The 24,597-nt window shown below is 40.7% G+C and overlaps 1 protein-coding gene across 1 annotated transcript in view; it reads right to left on the bottom strand.

The window, feature by feature from the left end:
- Positions 1-3,123: 3,123 nt before the first annotated feature.
- Positions 3,124-24,597, bottom strand: part of UTRN (utrophin) — a 463,318-nt gene continuing 441,844 nt past the window's right edge. The window contains 4 exon segments of the mRNA XM_070733661.1: positions 3,124-5,254; positions 7,197-7,219; positions 20,025-20,117; positions 24,153-24,261. Of these exon segments, the coding sequence (XP_070589762.1) occupies positions 5,246-5,254; positions 7,197-7,219; positions 20,025-20,117; positions 24,153-24,261 (234 nt within the window). The 3' untranslated portion in view covers positions 3,124-5,245.

Genomic DNA, 24,597 nt, shown 5'->3' with positions numbered 1-24,597 from the left:
AGAGAGGGGGGAAGGGGGAGAGACCCATAGAGAGATTCAGAGAGGGGGGAAGAGATACAGAAAGAGGGTGGAGATAAAGAGGGAGATAGAGATAGATAGAGAGAAGGGGAGAGGGGGGATTGTGGTTCCCAGTTCTCTGTCCTAATGACCAGCTGGGTCAGTGTGGCTGGGGGGGGGGGGTCATGTGACTGGGTGAGAATGAGTGATACCAAGTTGGCCATGCCCACCCAGGTTTTGTGGCTTCCAGTGTTTTTTTTTCCTGTGGGAAACGGTCAAAACACTCTTTGAGTGTTTAAGTTTGCTGACCCCTGTCCAAGACTAAGCCAAGTCCAAAAATGCCACAGAATTCCTGAGAGCTGGCACTCTGACAAATCAGCCATCAACAGGCACACAGACATCAACAACATATACATACCATTCAAAGAAACAACAAGGAACAAAACCAGCAATCAACATCCAGATGAGCAAACATCAAGATTAACATTAGACTAACAATCAAGAAGCAAACAATACCAGTCATGGAACTACTAACAGCCCAACCAAAGAACCACCCAAACCACTCCCAGCAAGACTGACAGTCCAAGCCAAATAAATATAAAGTTAGAGCAAACCCCAAACCCTACTTGCACTGGACTGATCTTACCTAGTTTGGTAATGAAACATCTGCAAGCTCAGACAGCACAAACAACCCCAGTGTAACCCTGGGCTACAAATATTCTCTTCTATAGGCTTATCTCTGCATAATTTATGGATTATCCATTTTTCATGGTATTTTTATGGTATATAAATGAGAATGTAAATACTATAAAAATAAAAAGTTTTACCTTATATACCTGCCGATAAGATATGGATAAGGCAAACTCAATTGCAGGGGGCATTTGGGCACTGAAAATTCTTGCCTTATTTATGAGTATATATGATAATCCAAAAATAACTAGAAGATTCTCGAAATTTGTATATTTAAAGAAGATAAACCTTAAAAGTGGGGAAAAATAAGCATCCCTCAGTGCTTATTTCCAAACATTTCAAAATCAGTCAAGGCTTGTTGTTTTTTTACACAGCAAAACAAATCAGCTTAATTCTTTTTATAATAAAAGGTTAGACTTACACTTGCAGTGACTCACATTATATGCTCAACAGATATTCTAGGTTCAGTAAAAGGGCAAATCGTGTATAACATTTTAAATTATAAATTTATAAATTCCACATTTTGTGGCTAGTGCGTCTTGAAGCATGGAAAAGAAATTCTCTCACAATGAGAAATAGTGCTAGAGTTGTGCAACAGTAGCTTTTTATGAGCAGTGTTTAATTATTCTGTTTTGATGGTTTTTATGTAGATTCTAGTTTTGATGCTCTTGTAATAATTTATAATATAAATTATCACAAGCCAATATATGATTAAATGCTAATCCCTCATTACTCTAGTCCAGTGTTGGCAAGCCTTTTCGGCATTGTGTGCAAAAATGGGAGCACGCATAAGTGCGTTAGGGAGCAACAGAAACCAGAAGAGCAGTGGTTTGCACATGTGGGAGGGCTGGAAACTGGAAGAGCAGCTCCCCATCAAGCATGCACATGCTGGGAAGTTGAGCTTCTAATTTCCGGCATGCACATCTGCACCAGTCTCCTGGTCTTCTGGTTTCGGGCATACATGAAAGCATAAAGACCAGGAACCAAAAGCTCAGTTTCCTGGTGTGCGCATGCGCAAAGACCAGTTGGTTGGTGCCAGAACCCGGAAGAGCAATGGGTGACAGCTGATGTGCCCAGAGAGATGGCTCCATGTGCCACTTGTAGCATGTGTGCCATAGGTTCACCCTCACGGCTCTAGCCTCGTCCTAGTATTCATCAAGGCTAACAAATTTCCTGTATGTGTAGATAGTGTTTCATGTACAATAATAAACATTCACACCAATTAATGGACTCATTTAAAATCAACATTATGGACATGAGCTGTGATGTCATCAATTCTTGAAAGGTATTATTCATACATTTGCCATCCAGGTCATAATGTATGCTTTCTTCAGAGCCAGTTTTGATATCTTTTGCATTCTTTGGCAAATTTCTGCCCCTTCCCTTCATGCCCAATTAATATAGCGGCAGCTGATACTGGAATGTCCATTTGCCGCCTTTATATTGGTTGAGGCAGGCAGGATTCCCTTGAGTACCATTTGTTGGGGGTCAGGGGAAAGGGAGGGTCTCTTTCTGCTCAAGATCCCCATGGACAATTGGTGGGCCATTGTGTGACACAGAATGCTGGACTCGGTGGGCTTTGGCCTGATTCAGCATGGATCTTCTTATGTTCTATGAACTAAGGCACGCCCTACACTACCTTTTTAGTTTTTCCAAAAATCTCTTCTACCAGATAGTTCATGATTCATTTTGGGATTTTCCCCTCTCAGCAGGGAGAACTATTTTCACCTGACAATATCTTTTAGTAGTTAGCTCCGTTTTTGTTTCACGGCAGGGCTGAGGAAGGTGTAACCCTCCAGGTGTTGTTGAACTGTATCTTCTGACCTCCATCACTAACTTGGAATTATAGCATAATGAGAGGGACATATATTTCCCAACTTTGCTGTGGAATGTGCTGTATCAGATGCAGTCTACGGAGAGAGGTGGCATACAAATCTAATAAATAATAATAAAATAATAATAATAATAATAATAATAATAATAATAATAATAATATTTCATCGATGGAAGACTGTTTTTCAAGCTGTGCCATGGTTTTAAAGACCTGCTTAGGCTTAGCATAGAGGGTGTTTAAAGTTACATCAACCTGGGATATAAAATGATATTTGCCCAGTATCCAGAACTTTTGAGTACATTGCTAACAGCCAGAAAAAGGAATTTTAAGTTCTGCCACTGAATATACAACACATGCTAATAAATTTTCAATATGAATAGTAAACCTTTAACTAGATTCACAGATTGGTGGCAGGCCCTCTCACTGGTGAAGATGTATATTGATCTCTGAAAAATGTAAAAATGGTATAAAAATATGCATTGATGTATGATGCCATAATGTTTTTGCAACTTATTTTAAAGCTACCTTGAAATGGGAAGCATTCTTACAAAGGGAATGAGCTTTTGAAACTTATTTACTCCTATGAAGAATATCAAACAGTCTTCACTAAAAATTAATTTTATTCAGAGAGTGAAAATCATACTATATAATCAGATTAGAAATGGGAAATGCAATAATTTAAAATCACGAAATGGAAACTTTTCTTTTTCTGAGATGTTACCACAACATATTCCTTTTATTTATCAGTGTTGTCAGAGTATTACAATGTAATATTGTTAAGTCGCTTTTACTTGACAGCAGAGTAAAGGACAGAATTTGCATACAAACACAGGCTGAAAAACAATTTATACATATCCTTTCCATAAAAACAAAAGTTCCATCCTATCCATTGCTGGGATTTGTTTTTCTGCTAAAGTATGTTTAAAGGAGGCTCTAGGAAGGGTGTGGTTTTTGGATTTGTTTGTTTTTTTAAACCCCACCTTTGGCTTGATACTATCTGGTAAATGAAAACACTCAAAAATATCAGATTTCTGAACTGTTTACCAAGCTACATACTAAAAAAAGAAAGAAAAAGAAAATTGGTTTGAGGTAGAAAGGTGGTCATGGCTCTCCTTTTCTGCAAAACTTCTTTTCCTTCTCAAAATATCTATACCAAAATATATTTCTTTCTAGATGAAAAATCCACATATTAACCTGTAATCTTTCCTACTTTGGGCAACCCCCCTCCCCGCTGCTGAAAAAAATAATACTTTTAGATAGCACTTTGAATCATTTGATTATATAGCATATATTATCTAATTTGACCCTCATAATACCTCTAAGCATAGTTACTACTAGTACCACCTCCGGACTGGAGATGACAAGCTATGAGAAAACTTGAGTGGCTACAAGACACCATCCTCCACATCACGCCCGAGATTAATGCTTTATCTACTGCAAATGTCATTTGGGATTGAATTCTGCTAGGAATCACCTTGTGAATGATAATATAAAATATTGGGCTGGCCCTTTAATAAAATCAAACAGTGGAATTTCTCCAACACTATTTCTGTCCTTTAAATATGATTACTGCACACATGCAATGTATGGAAAGAATGAAGGGGTGCTTTATAATGAGAGCAAAGGGCCATGCAAAGCCACACAGCCAATTGGGAACGAACCAAGACCAGCTACTCATCATAAACAGTGACCAAATTTTTTTCCTTAGCTTGAATTCTTTTTTCCTACCTTGAAACACTGACTGTAAGGGAATCATTTTAAAAATGCACGATGCTATTGATTAAAGGCATCCAGCCAGCCAATCTTCCTGGCATAAAGGCAGAGCAATTAATACTGAAGCAGTATGAGCTCCTTCATTTAGGTACGCTTCCAAATTACAGTTACGCCAGAACTAGATTTCATACTTTGAATGGGGTGATAGACATAAAATTTGGCACAGTACAATGGTCATGTCTTCGCCACAGAAAATAAAAACTGCACATATTCAGAATAATTGTATCAAGGTTAAAATTCAGCCTAACAAAAAAATTAAAAACAACAAAATCTGGAAGAAAAGTCATTCCACATTTTGTGGGGGGAAATATATCCATTAAAATGCTACTTGAGTGCCAATAGTTAGTGTAGCTGAATGAAGTTAGTGGGGGCAAAATAGAGCCCCATGTGCCTAATAGACAGCTAAAGATGGTATATGTCAACACTAACTGTGCAGTTTATGAGAAGCTGATATTTGCCCATGTTTTTGGACTCTTAGGCTAAGTATAAATGACCTGTGCAGAAAAAGCAGTGTGTCAGAAGAGAAGGTTCTTGAAAAGGTAAATGCAAAAAGCCAAAAGGAATGTATAAATGTAACTCTTTGCTCCAAACTCTAAAGGCAATTCACTTTAGCAATATCAAAAAAAAATGGATATAAATCCCTACCATCCCCTTTCCTGATGCTGCATAATTATATAAATCAAAGTACATATGCATAACCATTTCCAAATACTCCACGGTTTGTTAATTTACAGTTGCATAGAGAGGGAAGAAGGGAAAAACACACACAATAATATAAAACACGACATCCTCGTCTTTGGGTCGTTCAAGTGTTTTCTTATTTGGAATAAGAATACACAGAGCTGAACAGCAGGTTACAAGGTCCCAAGCAGCCATGTGATAACTGGAACTTGTGATTGGCACTGGTTGAGCTGAAGTTGGGAAGAGCAGGTGATCTTCCAAAGAAGATGCTCACATCGCCTGAAGGCAAAAAAAACAACAACGGTAAGAGAAGAGCAAGTGAGGACCATAATTTGCAGATGCAACAGCTTCTTTCAATGTCAACTAGCTGAGTTACATTATTATCTAAGAGGCGTCAGATTTGCTAGAAAGACAAAGATAGCAAAAATGCACGACACATTTTACAAGAATGCATGCCTAACTTTTGCCCTATGGAGACAACACTTAATCGTGGCTTTGGGATTTAGTTGAACGTTTTCTAAAAAAGAATATATGCCTCCTCATGGGTTATCATTGGATAGGAATCCCAGGCTCAGGGCCAAGCCTGTTAAAAACCATTTCACTCGTGAGTTGTTTTTCTCTATTAGGCAATAAATCATAATGCCTGTTTTGTCCCAAATTTCATCAGGCAACATAACCAAAGCTTCATTCTCCTATTTTTCTCCACAATAACCCTATAGGTTGGTAGAGAGTATGACTGGTCCAAAGTACCACTGGAGTTTCTGTAGGTTGACTAAAACCTGGGTTTCCTTGTCTGAGTCCAAGATACCTTACCCCTACACCATATTGGCTCTAACCAAGTATGTTGTAGCAACTCCTCTGGGTTGAATCAAGATGAGTAAGCTTAAAGCTCAGTACATCCTATGCTGCAGAGCAGATGATTAAATAGTTTCAGATAATAGTCCCCCCCCCTCCCGTTGATTATGTCTGTGCACTTCTGCCTTGGCATTTTGACAAAAGCATTGCAAGAGATTCTTGTCCTGTTACAGAATTGTACAGTATTAATATAAATGGGAGTAATCAGTTAATAATAAAGTAGTAACTTACCATTAGGTTATCACTTTATTATTAACTGATTATTGCCATTCATGATAAATACTTAAAACAAAGGTTGCACATGAAGTGTTACAATCAATATTAGTCCTTCTCCTCTTTTTTTGTTTTTGTTTTAGAAGTCCCTTGACTTAGCTTTTAGAAGTCCCTTCTAAAAGCCAACAACAAGGCCCCTAATCTTTGGGCGCAAAAGGGCCGATGCAAAAGTCTTGGCCCTGAAAGATGGCAAGATGAGTAAGCAGCATCCTTGTGGGCATCTCAGTGGTAAAATGGTTTCATTGCAATTGGTGGTGAATGTGCACTGAAGTTCAAGTTTAGAACAAGTTTAGAAGGAAAAGAAAAATACCCACTAAACTTGTTCTAAACAGAATTTCTGAGATGGATGTAAACTCTCAACAGATTTCCTTCAATTATATCACAAATGCAGGATTTTGTTGATAGATAGAACAGAATAGAATATGATAGGATAGGATGAAATGGAATGGAAGGGAATGGAATGGGAATAGAATAGAATAGAATAGAACAGAACAGAACAGAATGGAACAAATACTTTATTGGCCAAGTGTGACTGGACAAACAAGGAATTTGTCTTTAGTGCATATGCTCTCAGTGTATAAAAGAAAAAGCTACCTTTGTCAAGAATAATGAGGTACAACACATAATGATTATCGTAGGGTACAAATAAACAATCAAAAAAGTGACAGCATTACTATCCTTGAATTGTCAATATGATTTTTTTGTGTGTAGGGTGTGTGTGCATGTGTTTAATCTTTATATTTTTCTCCATATGAATCTAAGAAAATTAAAGCAGTATTTCTTTTTCCCCATCTCAGAAATGCAGAATCAGTTCTGTGCTCCATTGAAACCAAAGTTGCATGAAAGTAGATTTGGTGTGGTTTTTTGCTACAGGTAAAATACTAAGCTGTGATGAGGTGACTCATTCCCACATGCTGCATTTTCAGCCAGGTAACCCTTCATATGCACAAAATCCTGCCCGTCTCATACTCTGCAGGGGGTAGGACCATTAGGAAAGACGATGTTTTAAATCTGTGCATTTGCCCTGAGAAAAAGTGAATTAAAATATCTGTCCCACCAAAACCTACTTAAAAAGCATCCAAATGTTTCATACCTGTGATTTGCCAGCAAGATTTGCTGTAAATAAGAAAACACAATGATTAGTTATCACATAATGCAGTCTCAAAGATTAAGGTGTAGCTATGCTGTACACAGAAAACAATTTATATCCAACACATTCCATGCTTTAAAAAAAAACTGTCCGAATGCCTTCTCATAAATTCTAAGCACTCTATTAACCATTTGATTATAACATAAAGTATTTGCACAGATCAAATATGTTAAGATATAAAATTTTAAGTGTCATATTTAATTAAATGAATTCAAATAGATAAGTTTACATTATTGCTATAACAACACATGGTAATGGCACTGGAAATATATGGATGATCACTCAAATAAATGTCAGGTTTAAATTTAAATCTAGGGATCGGAGAACAGATCATTAGGCAATCATAAAAAAATAATGCCAACATGGACATCAAAATGATAAAAGCAGCATCATATTCCTGCCATTTTTACATGGAAAAGATTGCAATGGTACAATATAGTCTTTGATTTACAACAGTTCATTTAGTGACTCTTCAGCACTGAAACAAATGATTTATGACCATTTTTCACACTTATAACCACTGCAGCATCCCCATGGTCGCCTGATTTATGTTTACATGCTTGACAATTGACTCACATTTATGACTCCCCTTTTCCCCCAAAGGCAAAGGGGAAACCAGACTCACTTAACAACTTTGTTATTAATTTAAGAACTGTGGTGATTCACTTAACAAGTGTGTCAAGAAAAGTCTAAAATGGAGCAAAACTCTCTGAATATGTTTCTCATTTAAGATAAAATTTGGTTTCAATTGTGGTCATAAGTGAAGGACTACCTGTACGGACTACTTTCTTTGGCCAGCTTTTCCCTGAAGAATGGAATGAAATGGAAATAAAACTTACTTAAATATTATGCTTGATGATAACCTCAAATTAAAAGACAGCACCTCATCGCCACTCCCAGTTCATGAAATTTGACGTTAGTACCCAGTTGAAACTTTCATATGTAACTCTCTTTTTTGGTATAAAAAACACAATCCAAATATACAGAACTAATTTGGTGTTAGTTCATTAAATTGAAGGTGATCTAAGTAATTGTCCCTCTTGGTTATGCCAATTTTCATCTTTTGTTCGCACTAGTATACTGGGACCATTTTATTATATCTTCTAAATGTGGATTTGTTAAGAGTTGAGATATGAAAAAATCAGGTTTACATGTTCAATTAATGATATTATTTCAGAGCGCCATATGGATTATTTTTGCTAACCTTTGGTCTGGAGAAGATGCTAGTTATTGGGTTTTCCTATAGTTCAGAGTTGCATTATGGGATGAAAAGTTTTATATTTGTTCACTAAGGGTTAATGAAGAAATAGTGAAATTTCTTATACTTGTCAAAATGCAGATAGGAAATAGCTTTTTTTGGGGGGGTTCTTTTTCTATTTTCTTCCTTTTTTGCACTTTTACTCTATTTTTTTCTTTACTTTTCAGTTTATATTCAGTTTGTAATTAAATCTTTTAATTTTTTAAAAACAAGGCTTTGAGATGCTCCAAGTCAAACTGTGAGTATTGTATATGCTTTGTATTGTAGCACGTACACTGTGACACTTAAAAAAACGATACCATCTTCTCTCTCTTGTATCATCTTTTCTCAAGATAAAATGTTTCCTGATCCCCAAATTCAACCACCCCCACCACGATTATCATTAATTTCCTTTGCATATGTTTGGTTGTATGAATCTTTCTCAAACTGTAATGCCCACAAGACAACAAAGTGGGACAGGCGTGTTATAAAGCAGAGTCTGGATTAAGTAGTTTGGATCTTTAAATAAATCTTAATGGAAGCTCTTGCCTCAATCAACAAAAGTATTCCTTAGGTCTAGGAAACCCTGAGAGAAACCTTGGGATGGGTTTATTTAGAGTTATAGAAACATAGAAACATAGAAACATAGAAGACTGACGGCAGAAAAAGACCTCATGGTCCATCTAGTCCAGTGTTTCCCAACCGGTGTGCCGCGGCACACTGGTGTGCCGCGAGACATGGTCAGATGTGCCGCGAAGAAATAAGCTCAGCTTCTGGTCTCGCAACTTTTTGCGAAGAGCAAAAAGTCGTGAGACTGGAAGCTGAGCTTCCTTCTTTGCGCCTTCCAAATTTTCCAGCAGCTGCAGCGCCCCGCCCGGCTGGAGTTTCCCTGGTGATGGCAGCGGGTGAGCTTTGGGGCTTGGTGGGAGGGCAGCAGCAGCGGGAGGGCGGCGCACAGCGGGAGGGTGATGGCGGCGGCAGCGGGCAGTATGGGGTGGCCAGCTGTGAGGCGGAGCTCCGGAATGGAGGCACCGACCGGCGGCGGCTGGACATTTTGCTGTAGCCATGGGGCGACGGCAGGGTGATCAGCTGTGAGGCGGAGCTCCGGAAGGGAGGCACAGACGGCGGCGGCTAAACGTGTTGCTAGACGCCGTACATATCTAGCGCTGGGCATGGACGCAGCCCCACGTCCATGCCCAGCGCTATATATGTACGGCGTCTAGCAACACGTTTAGCCGCCGCCGTCTGTGCCTCCCTTCCGGAGCTCCCCCTCACAGCTGATCACCCTGCCGTCGCCCCATGGCTACAGCAAAATGTCCAGCCGCCGCCGGTCGGTGCCTCCATTCCGGAGCTCCGCCCAATGCCGCTGCTGAGAGAAAGAGAGAGGGGGGAGAGAAAGAGAGAGAAAGAGATAGCAAGAGAGGGAGAGAGAGAAAGAGAGAGGGAGAGGGGGGATAGAAAGAGAGAGAAAGAGATAGCAAGAGAGGGAGAGAGAGAAAGAGAGGGAGAGAGGGGGGAGAGAAAGAGGGAAAGAGATAGCAAGAGAGGGAGAGAGAGGAAGAGAGGGGGAGAGAAAGAGAGAGCAAGAGAGGGAGAGAGGGGGAGAGAAAGAGATAGCAAGAGAGGGAGAGAGAGAAAGAGAGGGAGAGAGGGGGGAGAGAAAGAGAGAGAAAGAGATAGCAAGAGAGGGAGAGAGAGAAAGAGGGAGAGAGGGGGAGAGAAAGAGAGAAAGCAAAAGAGTGATAGCAAGAGAGAGAAAGAGAGAGGGAGAGAGAGAGGGAGAGAAAAAGACAGCAAGAGAGAGAGAGAAAGCAAGAGAGAGAGAGAAAGAGGGGGGAAGGAGGGTGAGGGAAAGACATAGAGGGAGGGAAGGAGGGAGAGAGAAGGAGGGAGAAAAAGAGAGGAAGGAAGGGAGAAACAAAGAGAGATGGAGAGAGAGGGGGAAAGAAAGAGGAAGGAAGGGAGAGAGAGAAAGAGGGAGAGAGAGAGAAATAGAGCGAAAGGGAGGAAGAGAGATATTTTTTTGTCCAAACTTTTTTTAAAACACCCTCCCCCCCCCCCCCAATGTTCCCCAGGATTTTGTAAATGTGAATACTGTGCCGCGGCTCAAAAAAGGTTGGGAAACACTGATCTAGTCTGCCCTTATACTATTTCCTGTGTTTTATCTTAGGATGGATATATGTTTATCCCAGGCATGTTGAAATGCAGTTACTGTGGATTTACCAACCACGTCTGCTGGAAGTTTGTTCCAAGGATCTACTACTCTTTCAGTGAAATAATATTTCCTCACGTTGCTTTTGATCTTTTCCCCAACTAACTTCAGATTGTGTCCCCTTGTTCTTGTGTTCACTTTCCTATTAAAAACATTTCCCTCCTGAACCTTATTTAACCCTTTAACATATTTAAATGTTTCGATCATGTCCCCCCTTTTCCTTCTGTCCTCATTTTCCTTCTGTCCTCATATAGGAATCATTTTATATCTGGTCTGCATCAATTTTGCAACTACTGAATTATAAGTATATTTCTACGAATTCTGCAAATAAAGAAAGCAAGAAAATCCCTTTTTTCTTATTCTACTTCCATTAATATGCCCAATTTTAACATACTTGTTCTTTAATGTATATATTTTAATATGTACCACAAAACCTTCAACAACAGGCTCAATTCTGCACTGTGAACAGAACTTAATTTCTTCTACAAAGTATGAAATAACAAAGAAGAGATGCTCTGAATAAAGGCAAAAAGGCTCTCACTAGCTGGCTAATATTCATATATTATAGTATTTTCTTATGCACACAAAGTAAATGTTCTACTTCTACTGATGCCATTTCCCCCCCTCCGCTGCCTGGGAGGCAGACAGAAGTTTAATTTCCATTCCGATCACAGTGGATTACTGGATGAAGATACCTTTGCTCTCCACGCACTATGATTAGAAGAGAAAATCCTATCATTTAAAGAATATCAAAGGCACAGTAGAATTATTTCTAAAGTGGAATTGGAATTTAGGCTTAATGCTGATACTCAAAAAGTTTGAAAGGAGCAGGAACTTCAAGGAAAAGATTTAGAACTCTTCCTAAAGTGGGAGAAGGTTTCAGGTTCTCATATTTTTTTTCTCTCAGAGAGCCTTTTTAATTTTCCTGCTTTTTTCTGTTTGATAATTAAGCAATTACTGTGGGGTCTTAGTTCATTCCGAGTAAAGTACCAGTAGTGTAACTGGTTGGTGAGGAGGCTCTACTTATTTGCTTGCGTTAATGAATATAAGTAGTCATTGACTTATGACTACAATTGAGCCTAAAATTTCTGTTGCTAAGTGCTCATACCGTTGCTCACATTTACTAAGTGAGTTTTGTCCCATGTTTTGTCAACTTACCTGTTATATTTGTTAAGTGAATAACTGCAGTTGTTAAGTTAGTAACATGATTGTTAAGTGAATTGGCTTCCCCATTGACTTTGCTTGTCAGAAGGTTGCAAAATGTGATCATGTGATCTCAGGACCAACATAAATATGAATCAGTTGCCAAGCATCTGAATTTTGAACACATGACCCGTGGAGATCCTGCTATGGTCATAAAAGTAAAAAACACTCATAAGTCACTTCTTTCAGCGCTGTTGTAACTTCGAAAGGTCACTAAATGAACTGTTGTGAGTCGAGGACTACCTATGTGTGAAGAACACTTCCGGAATATCACTTTAATGTCATCTACTAACAAACACTGCAACATTGAGCCACTCCAAGTCCTCAGAGAGGGACGCCATACAAATCTAATAAATTATTATTATTATTATTATTATTATTATTATTATTATTATTACTATTATTACTATTATTACTATTGTTATTGTTGTTATTATTATTGTTGTTGTTATTATTATTATTATTATAATACAAGACAAAATATCATCTAATGGAAGCTAAATGATGGTGAATGATTTCATAAAGACAAAGATGAAATATTCGATAGCTTAGAGAAAACCTATGAAATTCACTGCCATAAAAATCTAATGATCACTTTTTTAAAGGAATACTAGATGAATTCATGGAGGATATAACTACTAGAGTTGTGATAGCTATGTAGCAACTATGAGATCAACAGTAAAGAAAAGCCAGTGGCATTTTGTTATGTATCAAACTTAGTTGAACAATGTGGATAATAAATAAGGATGCTAACTTTTGGTATTTCTTTCTATATTTCACATGCATTCAAGAGGGGAAAATAAATGCTGTTCTGTCTAAAGGAAAAAGTCAGTGCCATGCCATCTACTGAGCATAATGGACATTTATGTTATTCCTGTGGGTGCCAGATAATGGTATTACAACACAAAGCAATTCAGCTCATTATATTTTAGAAAGTAACATTTGACTGTAGAGGATCTTCCTGGAGGGACTCTACTTTCATTAAATTTAATTTGTTAGGAGCTGCAGTCATCACAGGCTGATTACTAGGAACTACATGCCATTAATTTGAGGGGAAAAAAGCTGCAATACAAAAACAGTTGTCTATTGTTACTGTAATGTTTATTACAAAAGAGGTTTTGCCTTTAACACAATCGGCAAGAGTTTCCCCATTGCACACAGGATGCTGTAAAGCCTACTGATATTAATAATAATAATAATAATTAATAAATCAAATAAATCTAATAATTAATAATAATTTATTAGATTTGTATGCCACCCCTCTCCGAAGACTCGGGGTGGCTCACAACAACAACAAATACAGTAACAATGATACAAATCCAATTAATAAAAAGTAAAATTAAAACCCCTTAATATTAAAAACAATCAATACGACACAGTCATACCATTCTCAAGTGCTACAGTCAGAAGAGAGGGAGGAATTAATATCCCCATGCCTGGCCGCATAGGTGAGTCTTTAACATCTTGCGGAAGATGGGGAGAGAGGGGGCAGTTCGAATCTCCAGGGGGTAGTTAATTCCAGAGGGCTGGGGCCACCACAGAGAAGGCTCTTCCCCTGGGTCCCGCCAAACGACATTGTTTAGTCGACAGAACCCGGAGAAGGCCAACTCTTTGGGACCTAATCAGCCGCTGGGATTTGTGTGGCAGAAGGCGGTTCCATAGGTATTCTTGTCCGATGCCATGTAGGGCTTTATAGGTCATTACCAACACTTTGAATTGTGACCAGAAACTGATCGGAAACACCGGATGAAATTCTGGGAGTGCAACCATTAGCATGCACCCATTTGTGTTTGGAACACTAACCAAACAAATCTAACATACTGTAATCCAGGGCTCCCCAACCCCCAGTCCATGGACCGCCACTAGTCCTGTCCTGCTAGGAACCGGTTGATGCATTAGTGGAACTATGCCCTCATAGGATTCACAGAAAAACTGCTCTCTACAGAACCAGCCCATGTCACGCAGAAGATTGAGGATCGCTGCTATAAAAGAAATACAAATAAAGAACATTTCTACTTAAAAAACAAAATCCCTTAAGATTTTCTAAGGAGACTTCTTTCTTCATGGAAAAAATAGAGATATTTTCTCCTATTTGGTTATGGCCTGTCTAAACATTGGGTATTTGGTTAACATTTTCAGACTCTCATCTCAAAATTTCCAAAATCCTAGCAAAAAAATAGTGAAATATTGTGTCTATTAATTTAATTTTCCTTGATTTTCTTCTGTACTTACTATTGTTTTCTTTTTAAAAAAGTGATAAATTAATATAGATATTTTAAAAGAAGAAAAAAATAGTGAAATTGTATCAAATCCACCAGTCTGATAAGATTTTTAAACCTTGCTGTGGGCATTATTTTAAGTGGCATTCTACTTCAGTGTATATTTTTCTCTGACCAGATGGGCAGATTTAAAAGCAAACCATTGGTTGTAGCCATTAACTATTTTAAGGGATCGACCATGGTATCCTTCTGCACCGGCTGGAGGGGTTGGGAATGGGAGGCACTGTTCTTCAGTGGTTCTTCTCCTACCTCTCCGGTCGGTCGCAGTCGGGGTTAGTGGGGGGTCAGAGGTTGACCTCTAGGTTACTCCCTTGTGGGGTGCCTCAGGGGTTGGTCCTCTCCCCCCTGCTATTTAATATCTACATGAAACCGCTGGGTGAGATCATCCAAGGGCATGAGGTGAGGTATCATCAATATGCAGATGATACCCAGCTTTACATCTCCACCCCTTGTCCAGTCAGCGAAGCAGTGGAAGTGATGTGCTGGTGCCTGGAGGCTGTTGGGGTCTGGATGGGTATCAACAGACTCAAGCTCAACCCGGATAAGACGGAGTGGCTGTGGGTTTTGCCTCCCAAGGACAATTCCATCTGTCCGTCCATCACCCTGGGAGGGGAATTACTAACCCCCTCAGAGAGGGTCCGCAACTTGGGCGTCCTCCTCGATCCACAGCTCACATTAGAGAAACATCTTTCAGCTGTGGCGAGGGGGGCGTTTGCCCAGGTTCGCCTGGTGCACCAGTTGCGGCCCTATTTGGACCGGGAGTCACTGCTCACAGTCACTCATGCCCACATCACCTCGAGGCTCGACTACTGTAATGCTCTCTACATGGGGCTACCTTTAAAAAGTGTTTGGAAACTTCAGATCATGCAGAATGCAGCTGCGAGAGCTATCATGGGCTTTCCTAAATATGCCCATGTCACACCAACACTCCGCAGTCTGCATTGGTTGCCGATCAGTTTCCGGTCACAATTCAAAGTGTTGGTTATGACCTATAAAGCCCTTCATGGCACAGGACCAGAATATCTCCGGGACCGCCTTCTGCCGCACGAATCCCAGCGACCAGTTAGGTCCCACAGAGTTGGCCTTCTCCGGGTCCCGTCAACTAAACAATGTCGTTTGGCGGGACCCAGGGGAAGAGCCTTCTCTGTGATGGCCCCGACCCTTTGGAACCAACTCCCCCCAGATATCAGAGTTGCCACCACCCTCCTTGCCTTTCGTAAAGCTCTTAAGACCCATCTTTGTCTTCAGGCATGGGGGAACTGACACATCTCCCCCGGCCCTATACAGTTTATACATGGAATGTTTGTGTGTGTGTTTGCTTTTAATAATGGGGTTTTAGTGTTTTTTAAATTGTTAGATTTGTTTTTTACATTGTTCTTGTTATTGTTGTGAGCCGCCCCGAGTCTACGGAGAGGGGCGGCATACAAATCTAATAAATAATAAATAAATAATAAAATAATAAAAAGCATAATTATAAATAAATATGTCACTGAAGGCTTGCAAACAGAAAAAAGGGAGGAATAGCATCAAAAAGTGGTGATAAGAAAAGGACATCCAGGTATTCTGCTAAATACCGTAAATATTATCTTTAATGTTTTTTTGAAATCCAACATCTTGCTTTACAAAACATGTAATTAACTCCCCTTTCATTGTATTTGTTAATTTAAAAACAACTATACCAATGAACTGCTTTATTTGAAATATCCTGAAGGATTGGGGAGGCAAGAGACTACTATATAAAATAGCCATTTCATCTTTCATCTCTCCTTCAATCCCATTCCCATGTAGACAGTAAGATACAGTACATCTATTTATCCAAAGTCTGAAAGCTCAAGTCTAAATTCTCTGATATTGCTGCCCAAACATTGCCTAGTTATTTATTTTCAAATAACATAACCATCAGTATGTTTTCAATGTTCAAATACACTTTAAACCCTGTTTTTACGTTTCCTAAAGCACTTCAGGCACTATGTGTAAAGGTTAAATTTCACAGTAGGTTAACAATTTCACAGTTTTTGCTACAGCTCCATGGAATTCTATAGTTCCTGACCATTTTTCAGCATCAGAAAATTAATTTCCTTCAATTGATCAATTCCAGGATAGAATTGGAAGCAGGAATTCAAACAAGATAATGATGTGTTTCATGCAAGCTATCATTTTCCACTTTAAACAATACAGAAAGCTGATTTCGTAAATTCTTGAAATTGCTTAGTCTGAAGGAAAGCATGTTCCTACCTTTCCTTATTTTTAATTATAATATTATGACTGTAAAATGTGAAATGAAGGTTATAGCTGAGAACAAAAAAGGACAAAGAAAGTACAAGTCCTTTGGTTGATGTCAAGCCATGAGTTGTTCTGGCAAAAGAAAGCATCAGTCATATAGGGATCTTTTCAGTTTTCACAATTTAGCATAGGTTTGGGATACAAGATTGCATGCGCACGTATGGGTGAGATGTTAAAACTCCTAGTTTCTAAGGAAAAATAAGAGCTGGGTGGTGCAGTGGTTAGAATGCAGCACTGCAGGCTACTTCAGCTAAGTACTAGCTATAGTTCAACTGTAGTTCAGCAGTTCAAATCTCACCACCAACTCAAGGTTGACTCAACCTTCCATCCTTCCGAGGTGGGTAAAATGACAACCCAAATTTTTTGGGGAAGTATGCTGATTCTGCAAACCGCTTAGAGAGGGCTATAAAAGCACTATCAAGCGGTATATAAGTCTAAATGCTAAACCTAAAATCCCTTAAATATGGGAGAATTTTAAAAAGTGCTTTGACCTTATGCAGGCCTTTCCAAATAGCTTGTTCTAAAGACCATCTCCAAGAGGATAATGATGAGTTTGAATCTGATAAATATTTTTAACTGCAAGTAATCCACATTTCTGTGTAATAGCACTTGTTCAGAATGAGAGAGAGAACTAAGTTCATTAACTGAAACTCTGCAATGTACCATAAACCTTCCTGACCCGCCTACTTCTCCTATTAAAGAGACATTGCATGAACAGAAACAATGTAAATTAGCATTTTACACAAAATTTTGGGCACATAATTTTGTTACACTTGCAATAAAAATAAGTGTGTACTTTCCTGCGGCAAGATGCCCTACATGGCATTGGACCAGATTACCTATAGGATCGTCTTCTGCCTCATGCATCCCAGCAGCTGGTCAGGTCCTACAGAGTTGGTCTTTCCAGGTTCTGTCAATTAGGCAATGCCGTCTGGCAGGGCCTAGGACAGTGATGGCGAACCTATGGCACGGGTGCCACAGATGGCACGCGGAGCCATATCCGCTGGCACGTGAGCCATTGCCCTAGCTCAGCTCCAAAGTGCATGTGTGGGCCGGCCATTTGATTTTTGGTTTACACAGAGGCTCTAGGAGGCCACTTTTGGCTTCCAGAGAGCCTCCAGGGGGGATGGGGCAGGGTGTTTCTACCCTCCCCTGGTTCCAGGGAAATCTTTGGAGCCTGGGGAGGACGAAACACAAGCCTACTGAGCCCACCAGAAATTGGGAAATGGGCACTTTCTGGCCTCCAGGGAGTGGGGGAAGCTGTTTCCACCCTTCCCAGGCATTGAATTATGGGTGTAGGCACTCAAGCATGAATGATAGCACATGCCCACAAGGGAAAAAAGGTTTGCCATCACTAGCCTAGGGGAAGAGCCTTCTCTGTGGCAGCCCCAGCCTTTTGGAATCAACTCACTGCGGAGATTTGTACTGTCCTCATCTTCCCAGTCTTCCATAAAAACACATCTCTGCCGACAGGCCTGGGGCCATTGAAATTTTAACATCTACCCCGGCCTATGACTGAATGATAGGATAAATGTGGATGGTTGGTTTTTAAATATATTGGGGTTTTAGAATTTAAATTATATATTTTTAGTATTGAAGTTTTTAGTGTGTTTTAATATTAGATTTCTTACATGTTCTGTATTTACTTGTTGTGAGCTTCCCTGAGTCTCAGGAGAAGGGTGGCATGGAAATCTAATTAATAAATAAGATGATCTATTCTTGGACATATGGCCAAGGTTATTAATTATTCTACATCAAGGATACGGATGGACACAATGATACAAATAAAAGACACGTGAAAGACTGTATATCTGTTATTGAATTATAGTATTTCAAAATACTTAAAAAATCAAGCTACAGGTTACACCAATAGCATAAAGTACATTCCTTATAAGCTGGTTATATAAGGTGACATTCTGCATACCATATAAAAAGCAACAAATTTTAAATAAGCCAGTACAGATTGCGGATTTATCTAAATAAAAAGTTTTTCTATAGTATGAGAAGATTCACTCTCCTGTGATCATACTGTTTTTGTGTTTATAATGTAATAAAGTACCGGAACATGCAATACTAAGGCATTTTTGAAATAGTAGGGTTCCTTAGTTTTTTATCTACATGTTGTATTTTTGGCTATGAACAGTCCCATCTCTCTTAATCAAGGCTAGCATTATTTATGCAAGTTCCATATTCAGACAAATACATTTTAAAAAATAAAATAAAATAAAATTTCTATGCTGTTAATCTTACTAATGAAGCAATTCTGGGTGGCTTAGTGTGTAATAAAAAGTTAAAAAGTGCTAAATTAATTAAAATTAAAGAGATTAAAAGTTAAAAACCAAGATGTTGGGCAGTCTGGGGGTAGGAATTTTTTCTACCTGGTCAACTACCCCCAATGTAGTAAATCCTATAGAGGTCCAAGGCCAAGCAACATAGACAAGGTTTTAGGTTAGGAGGATAGGAGAGTGGAGATGGATCTCACCTCTGATGGGTTTAGCCATGTGGTTTAGCCACATTTACATTGATGCCAATGGCAATTGACAGAATTTGTATCATTTATTTATTTTATTTATTTATTTATTTATTATTTGGATTTGTATGCCGCCCCTCTCCGAAGACTCGGGGCGGCTCACAACAAGTGAAAACAATCCAATACAATCCAATTAATTAAAATATTATAAGTTTAAGAAAATCCCCAATACTAACATACACACATACAGGCATACCATATATAACTTCAACGTGCCCAGGGGGAGATGTTTAGTTTCCCCATGCCCGACGGCAAAGGTGGGTTTTAAGGAGTTTACGGAAGGCAGGAAGAGTAGGGGCAGTTCTGATCTCCGGGGGGAGTTGGTTCCAGAGGGCCGGTGCCGCCACAGAGAAGGCTCTCCCCCTGGGGCCCGCCAACCGGCATTGTTTAGTTGACGGGACCCGGAGGAGGCCCACTCTGTGGGACCTAATCGGTCGCTGGGATTCGTGCGGCAGAAGGCGGTCTCGGAGATATTCTGGTCCAGTGCCATGAAGGGCTTTAAAGGTCATAACCAACACTTTGAATTGTGACCGGAAACTGATCGGCAACCAATGCAGACTGCGGAGTGATGGTGAAACATGGGCATACCTGGGTAAGCCCATGACTGCTCTCGCAGCTGCATTCTGCACGATGTCATTTAGAAAACATTTTAGTGTACAGTATATGCTATAAGAAATCTGTTTCAATTCTGTTGCATTCGGTTCAACAGGCTAACACAGCTAAACTCTGGAAATTTATGAATTTTTATAAGCTGTTTCGTCATAGACCTTTCCCGCATAATGAAAATAAAGAGTTCTTTTTTAAGAAACTAAGTTTCAGATCTTTATGGATCTGAATATATTATGGAATAATATATTACCATATGATATTTTTGGGAAAGTAATCATTGCCCTTTGAGTCCAGGCTGGAGAGCCTCTTAAGTGTACTCAGTGAACAGTTTTATAGAACATCAAATGATTGGCTTTCGAATAGGCAATTGTATTCAAGCTCAGCTTCAGATTCTTGGCTTGGTATGTTGAATACTTACAGCGGCAAGCTGGAAATGTGCTATTGATTTGTTCCATGACCTCTGTTAAATCTGTGCTAGTATGATGAGGTGGAACTAGCAAGTCATCTATACCTAAGGGGAACAAAATGTGCAAAAGTTTTAGTAAAAAGCAAATAGTGTTTAAAGCCCCCCTAGCTACTTTTATTATCGTTCTGGTTTTCAGAATAATTTAAAAAAGAATTCCACTAATCTTTGATTCATTATGAAAGAATGGGTCATTGAGAATGGCTTGGATAGAGGGGAATAGAAATTAAAAATATCAATTTATCCTTTTTCTCATATCTGAACTATAAAGCTTGTTCATGATGCCTGCAACGATATTGGACAGAATTTTACCAAGGCAATTAGTTATGGAAATATTGCAGCTTTATCAATTAGGCAATACATGCAGAATGGCTCTGTGTTTCAAGTCAATGTATTCCGCAGAAAGCCTCAATGCCCAAATGGCCAATGATCATCATAAAGACAAGAATCTATATACTTTGAATAAAGAAAATAACAGCAACAAAAAAAACCCAGTAGCCCTGGCTGCCAAATGACTCCGTAAAGATGATGTATGTTCCTTGCCTTCAAGTACCAGTCTTTGGTTGTATGCCTTAAAGTTGAGGTACCTGAAGGAAACAGTTGGCTCCTTGTTCTCTAGCTTCCCTAAGGGTTTTGGGATTTATAATATTTTTGGGGTATTCATCCGCTTCTATTTGACCCAAACCCCATTTCATAATCTGGACTGTTTTGTGGTTAGTAGAAACATAGAAGATTGAGGGCAGAAAAAGACCTCATGGCCCATCTAGTCTGCCCTTATACTATTTCCTGTATTTTATCTTAGGATGGATATATGTTTATCCCAGAGATGTTTAAATTCAATTACTGTGGATTTACCAACCACGTCTGCTGGAAATTTTTGTTCCAAGTATCTACTACTCTTTCAGTAAAATAATATTTTCTCACGTTGCTTCTGATATTTCCCCCAACTAACCTCAGATTGTGCCCCCTTGTTCTTGTGTTCACTGTCCTATTAAAAACACTTCCCTCCTGAACTTTACTTAACCCTATAACAATATTCAACATATTTAAATGTTTCGATCATGTCCCCACTTTCCCTTCAGACTATACAGATTGAGTTCATTAAGTCTTTCCTGATAGGTTTTAAGCTTAAGACCTTCCACCATTTTTGTAGCCCGTCTTTGGACCCGTTCAATTTTATCAATATATTTTGTAGGTGAGGCCTACAGAACTGAACACAGTATACAGCGGGATCACAATCTCCCTCTTCCTGCTTGTTATATCTCTAACTATGCAGCCAAGCATTCTACTTGCTTTCCCTACCACCTGACTGCACTGTTCACCCATTTTGAGACTGTCAGAAATCACTATCCCTAAATTCTTCTCTTCTTATGTAGAGGTTTATCTATCTGCCCATCCATTCATCTAACCATCTATTTAACTATCCATTTAACTTATCCATTTAGCTATCCGTCTATACATAGATCAACCCGTGTGTCCATCCATACCTTCTCACCTACAAACTTAGGAAGTCTGCAAAGAAACATGCAAATATTGGAAAGTTTGGCTTGGGCATTTAAAATTTTTGAGGGGTTGGGATACGAACATTAGTTGTTCAAAAAACACTGAGGGTCACTTTTTTAAAAAGTTTAAAAGGTTGAAAGTCACAAAACCAACATTTTTTTCTCTGTGCTGTGGAATACTGGCAGCATAGTTTAGTGTAATTCCACAGAAGCTGAAAAATTAGGACAGGGGCCTCTATGCAGCTGTGGAAACATCTGTAATATTTTCATCTTGACTAGCGAGAAATGCAAAAAGAACATATCCTATTCATAGGCATTTTTGTATCAATGCTTGTACTTAATTAAAAAGTTAAAACCTCACCCTTTTAAATTTATTTTTAATCTCAACTATTACAATAAAGTCAAAGCCATCTATCACCATGAGGTAACAATATCATAGTAATTGTTTTACTTGTCATGCCTGTGGCTTGTCTTTAATGGGATCATTTCACAATTGTTGAATATTTAGTAGTAACATATTCAGTTGATGGTTTTGGGGTTGTTGGCCATTTTATCTACTTAGCTCTTACATTCTTCTTAATATTTCATTGTTTTATATTAAATTTTTGCAAGATGCCCAAAAGGCTTTATAATGGCTAAAAATGCTTTATAGTGGCTAAAATGATAAATGAATGAATAATGTTTTTTCCAATTTCAGAAAAGTTATGAATTTTTCAGCCAAAGTATGACGCTTTGTTATTTTGAATAACAAACCACATACAAGCAATTATACTTTTTCCTAAGAATAAATTGCATACCTGACCTGGATAATATATATTACACTAAGCAGCTTCTGTAATAAATTCTTACTTGATTCTTTGTACATTAACTTTCTAATTTTAAGAAGAAATGCTCGCCAAACAAAAAGTTTTATATCTGTTGTTACATTAGGAAAATGAATACAGTGAACCCTCGATCATCGCGAGGGTTCCGTTCCAGGACCCCAAGCGATGATCGATTTTTCGCGAAGTAGCGGTGCGGAAGTAAAAACACCATCTGCGCATGTGCAGATGGTGTTTTTACTTCCACCGCCGCCCGCAGCACGTTGCTGGGGAGCGCGCGCGCGTTGCTGGGGCTGCTCTCCAGCTGGGGAGCGGATCTGGGGTTTCCCCAAGCGCGCGCGCGTTGCTGGGGCCGCTTCCCAGCTGGGGAGCGGCCCCAGCAACGCGCGCGCGCTTGGAGAAACTCCGGCTCCGCTCCCCAGCTGGGAAGCGGCCCCAGCAACGCGCGCGCGCTTGGAGAAACCCCAGATCCGCTCCCCAGCTGGGAAGCGGCCCCAGCAACGCGCGCGCGCTTGGAGAAACCCCGGCTCCGCTCCCCAGCTGGGAAGCGGCCCCAGCAACGCGCGCGCGCTTGGGGAAATCCCAGATCCGCTCCCCAGCTGGGGAGCGGCCCCAGCAACGCGCGCGCGCTTGGAGAAACCCCGGCTCCGCTCCCCAGCTGGGAAGCGGCCCCAGCAACGCGCGCGCGCTTGGGGAAACCCCAGATCCGCTCCCCAGCTGGGGAGCGGCCCCAGCAACGCGCGCGCGCTTGGAGAAACCCCGGCTCCGCTCCCCAGCTGGGAAGCGGCCCCAGCAACGCGCGCGCGCTTGGGGAAACCCCAGATCCGCTCCCCAGCTGGGGAGCGGCCCCAGCAACGCGCGCGCGCTTGGAGAAACCCCGGCTCCGCTCCCCAGCTGGGAAGCGGCCCCAGCAACGCGCGCGCGCTTGGGGAAACCCCAGATCCGCTCCCCAGCTGGGGAGCGGCCCCAGCAACGCGCGCGCGCTTGGAGAAACCCCGGCTCCGCTCCCCAGCTGGGAAGCGGCCCCAGCAACGCGCGCGCGCTTGGGGAAACCCCAGATCCGCTCCCCAGCTGGGGAGCGGCCCCAGCAACGTGCGCGCGCTTGGAGAAACCCCGGCTCCGCTCCCCAGCTGGGAAGCGGCCCCAGCAACGCGCGCGCGCTTGGGGAAACCCCAGATCCGCTCCCCAGCTGGGGAGCGGCCCCAGCAACGCGCGCGCGCTTGGAGAAACCCTGGCTCCAATCCCCAGCTGGGGAGCGGCCCCAGCAACGCGCGCGCGCTTGGGGAAACCCCAGCTCCGCTCCCCAGCTGGGCAGCGGAGCTGGGGTGTCCCCGCGCGTGCCGCCCGCCCGCCCACGCCGTTGCTCGCGCCGCCGCTGGGGTCTTACGGAGCAAGAGGGGAAAGACCCAGGGAAGCCGCCCAGCTTCCCAGCTGGGGAACTCCACCATCTACGCACACATGCGCAGATGGTGGAGTTTACTTCCGGGTTTAAAACTCGCGAAATAGCCCTTTCGCGATGCTTGAGGACGCGAAACTCGAGGGTTCACTGTATACCAAATATTTATATAATGAACAAAACACAGGTGTGGGACAGAAAGGGGTAGCCCTATAACTCAAATTTCTACCTGAATATACAATCCCAAGGTGTCTCAGATCTCAGGATACATTTTGCATGGGGTTAATTTTATAGCTCAATAGACTTTGGAAACTGGCTCAAGGGAAATATAACAGTACTAGCTGTGCAGTAATTAATAACTTACCTGTCTGATTAAACTGTGAACTAGCATCCTGATCGGATGAATACCCAAGGGTGGATTGCTGAGGTGAAGCATTAGAACAGCTTCCATTAACCCTGGAATCTGTTTCAGGCTGTAAATTAGAGTTAGAAAGAAGTTAATTTGAACATAGCAGAGAAAACATTAAATATCTGATCAAATGTAATAAAACGTACTTTGTAGTATTCAATAGCCGGAATTGGAATGAATCAGATACCATAAAGAAGAGCAAGCTTTGGACAGAGGTAAGTGTCACTCACTGAACTTGCTGGTTTTCTCCATATCCCAAAGTCATGATGGCAATTAGTTTTTTCAGCTAGCAATGAACACATCAGTAATGGGCAGCCCAAATTTTTTACTGCCACACTGTGGGTGTGGCTTATTTTGTGGGTGTGGCTTGGCGGTCATGTGACTGGGTAGGTGTGGCTTG

Source organism: Erythrolamprus reginae, chromosome 1 (assembly GCF_031021105.1).
Source record: "Erythrolamprus reginae isolate rEryReg1 chromosome 1, rEryReg1.hap1, whole genome shotgun sequence".
Lineage (NCBI taxonomy): Eukaryota > Metazoa > Chordata > Lepidosauria > Squamata > Dipsadidae > Erythrolamprus > Erythrolamprus reginae.
Note: the sequence above shows the minus strand (reverse complement) of the source record. Positions and strands in the feature narration are given on the sequence as shown.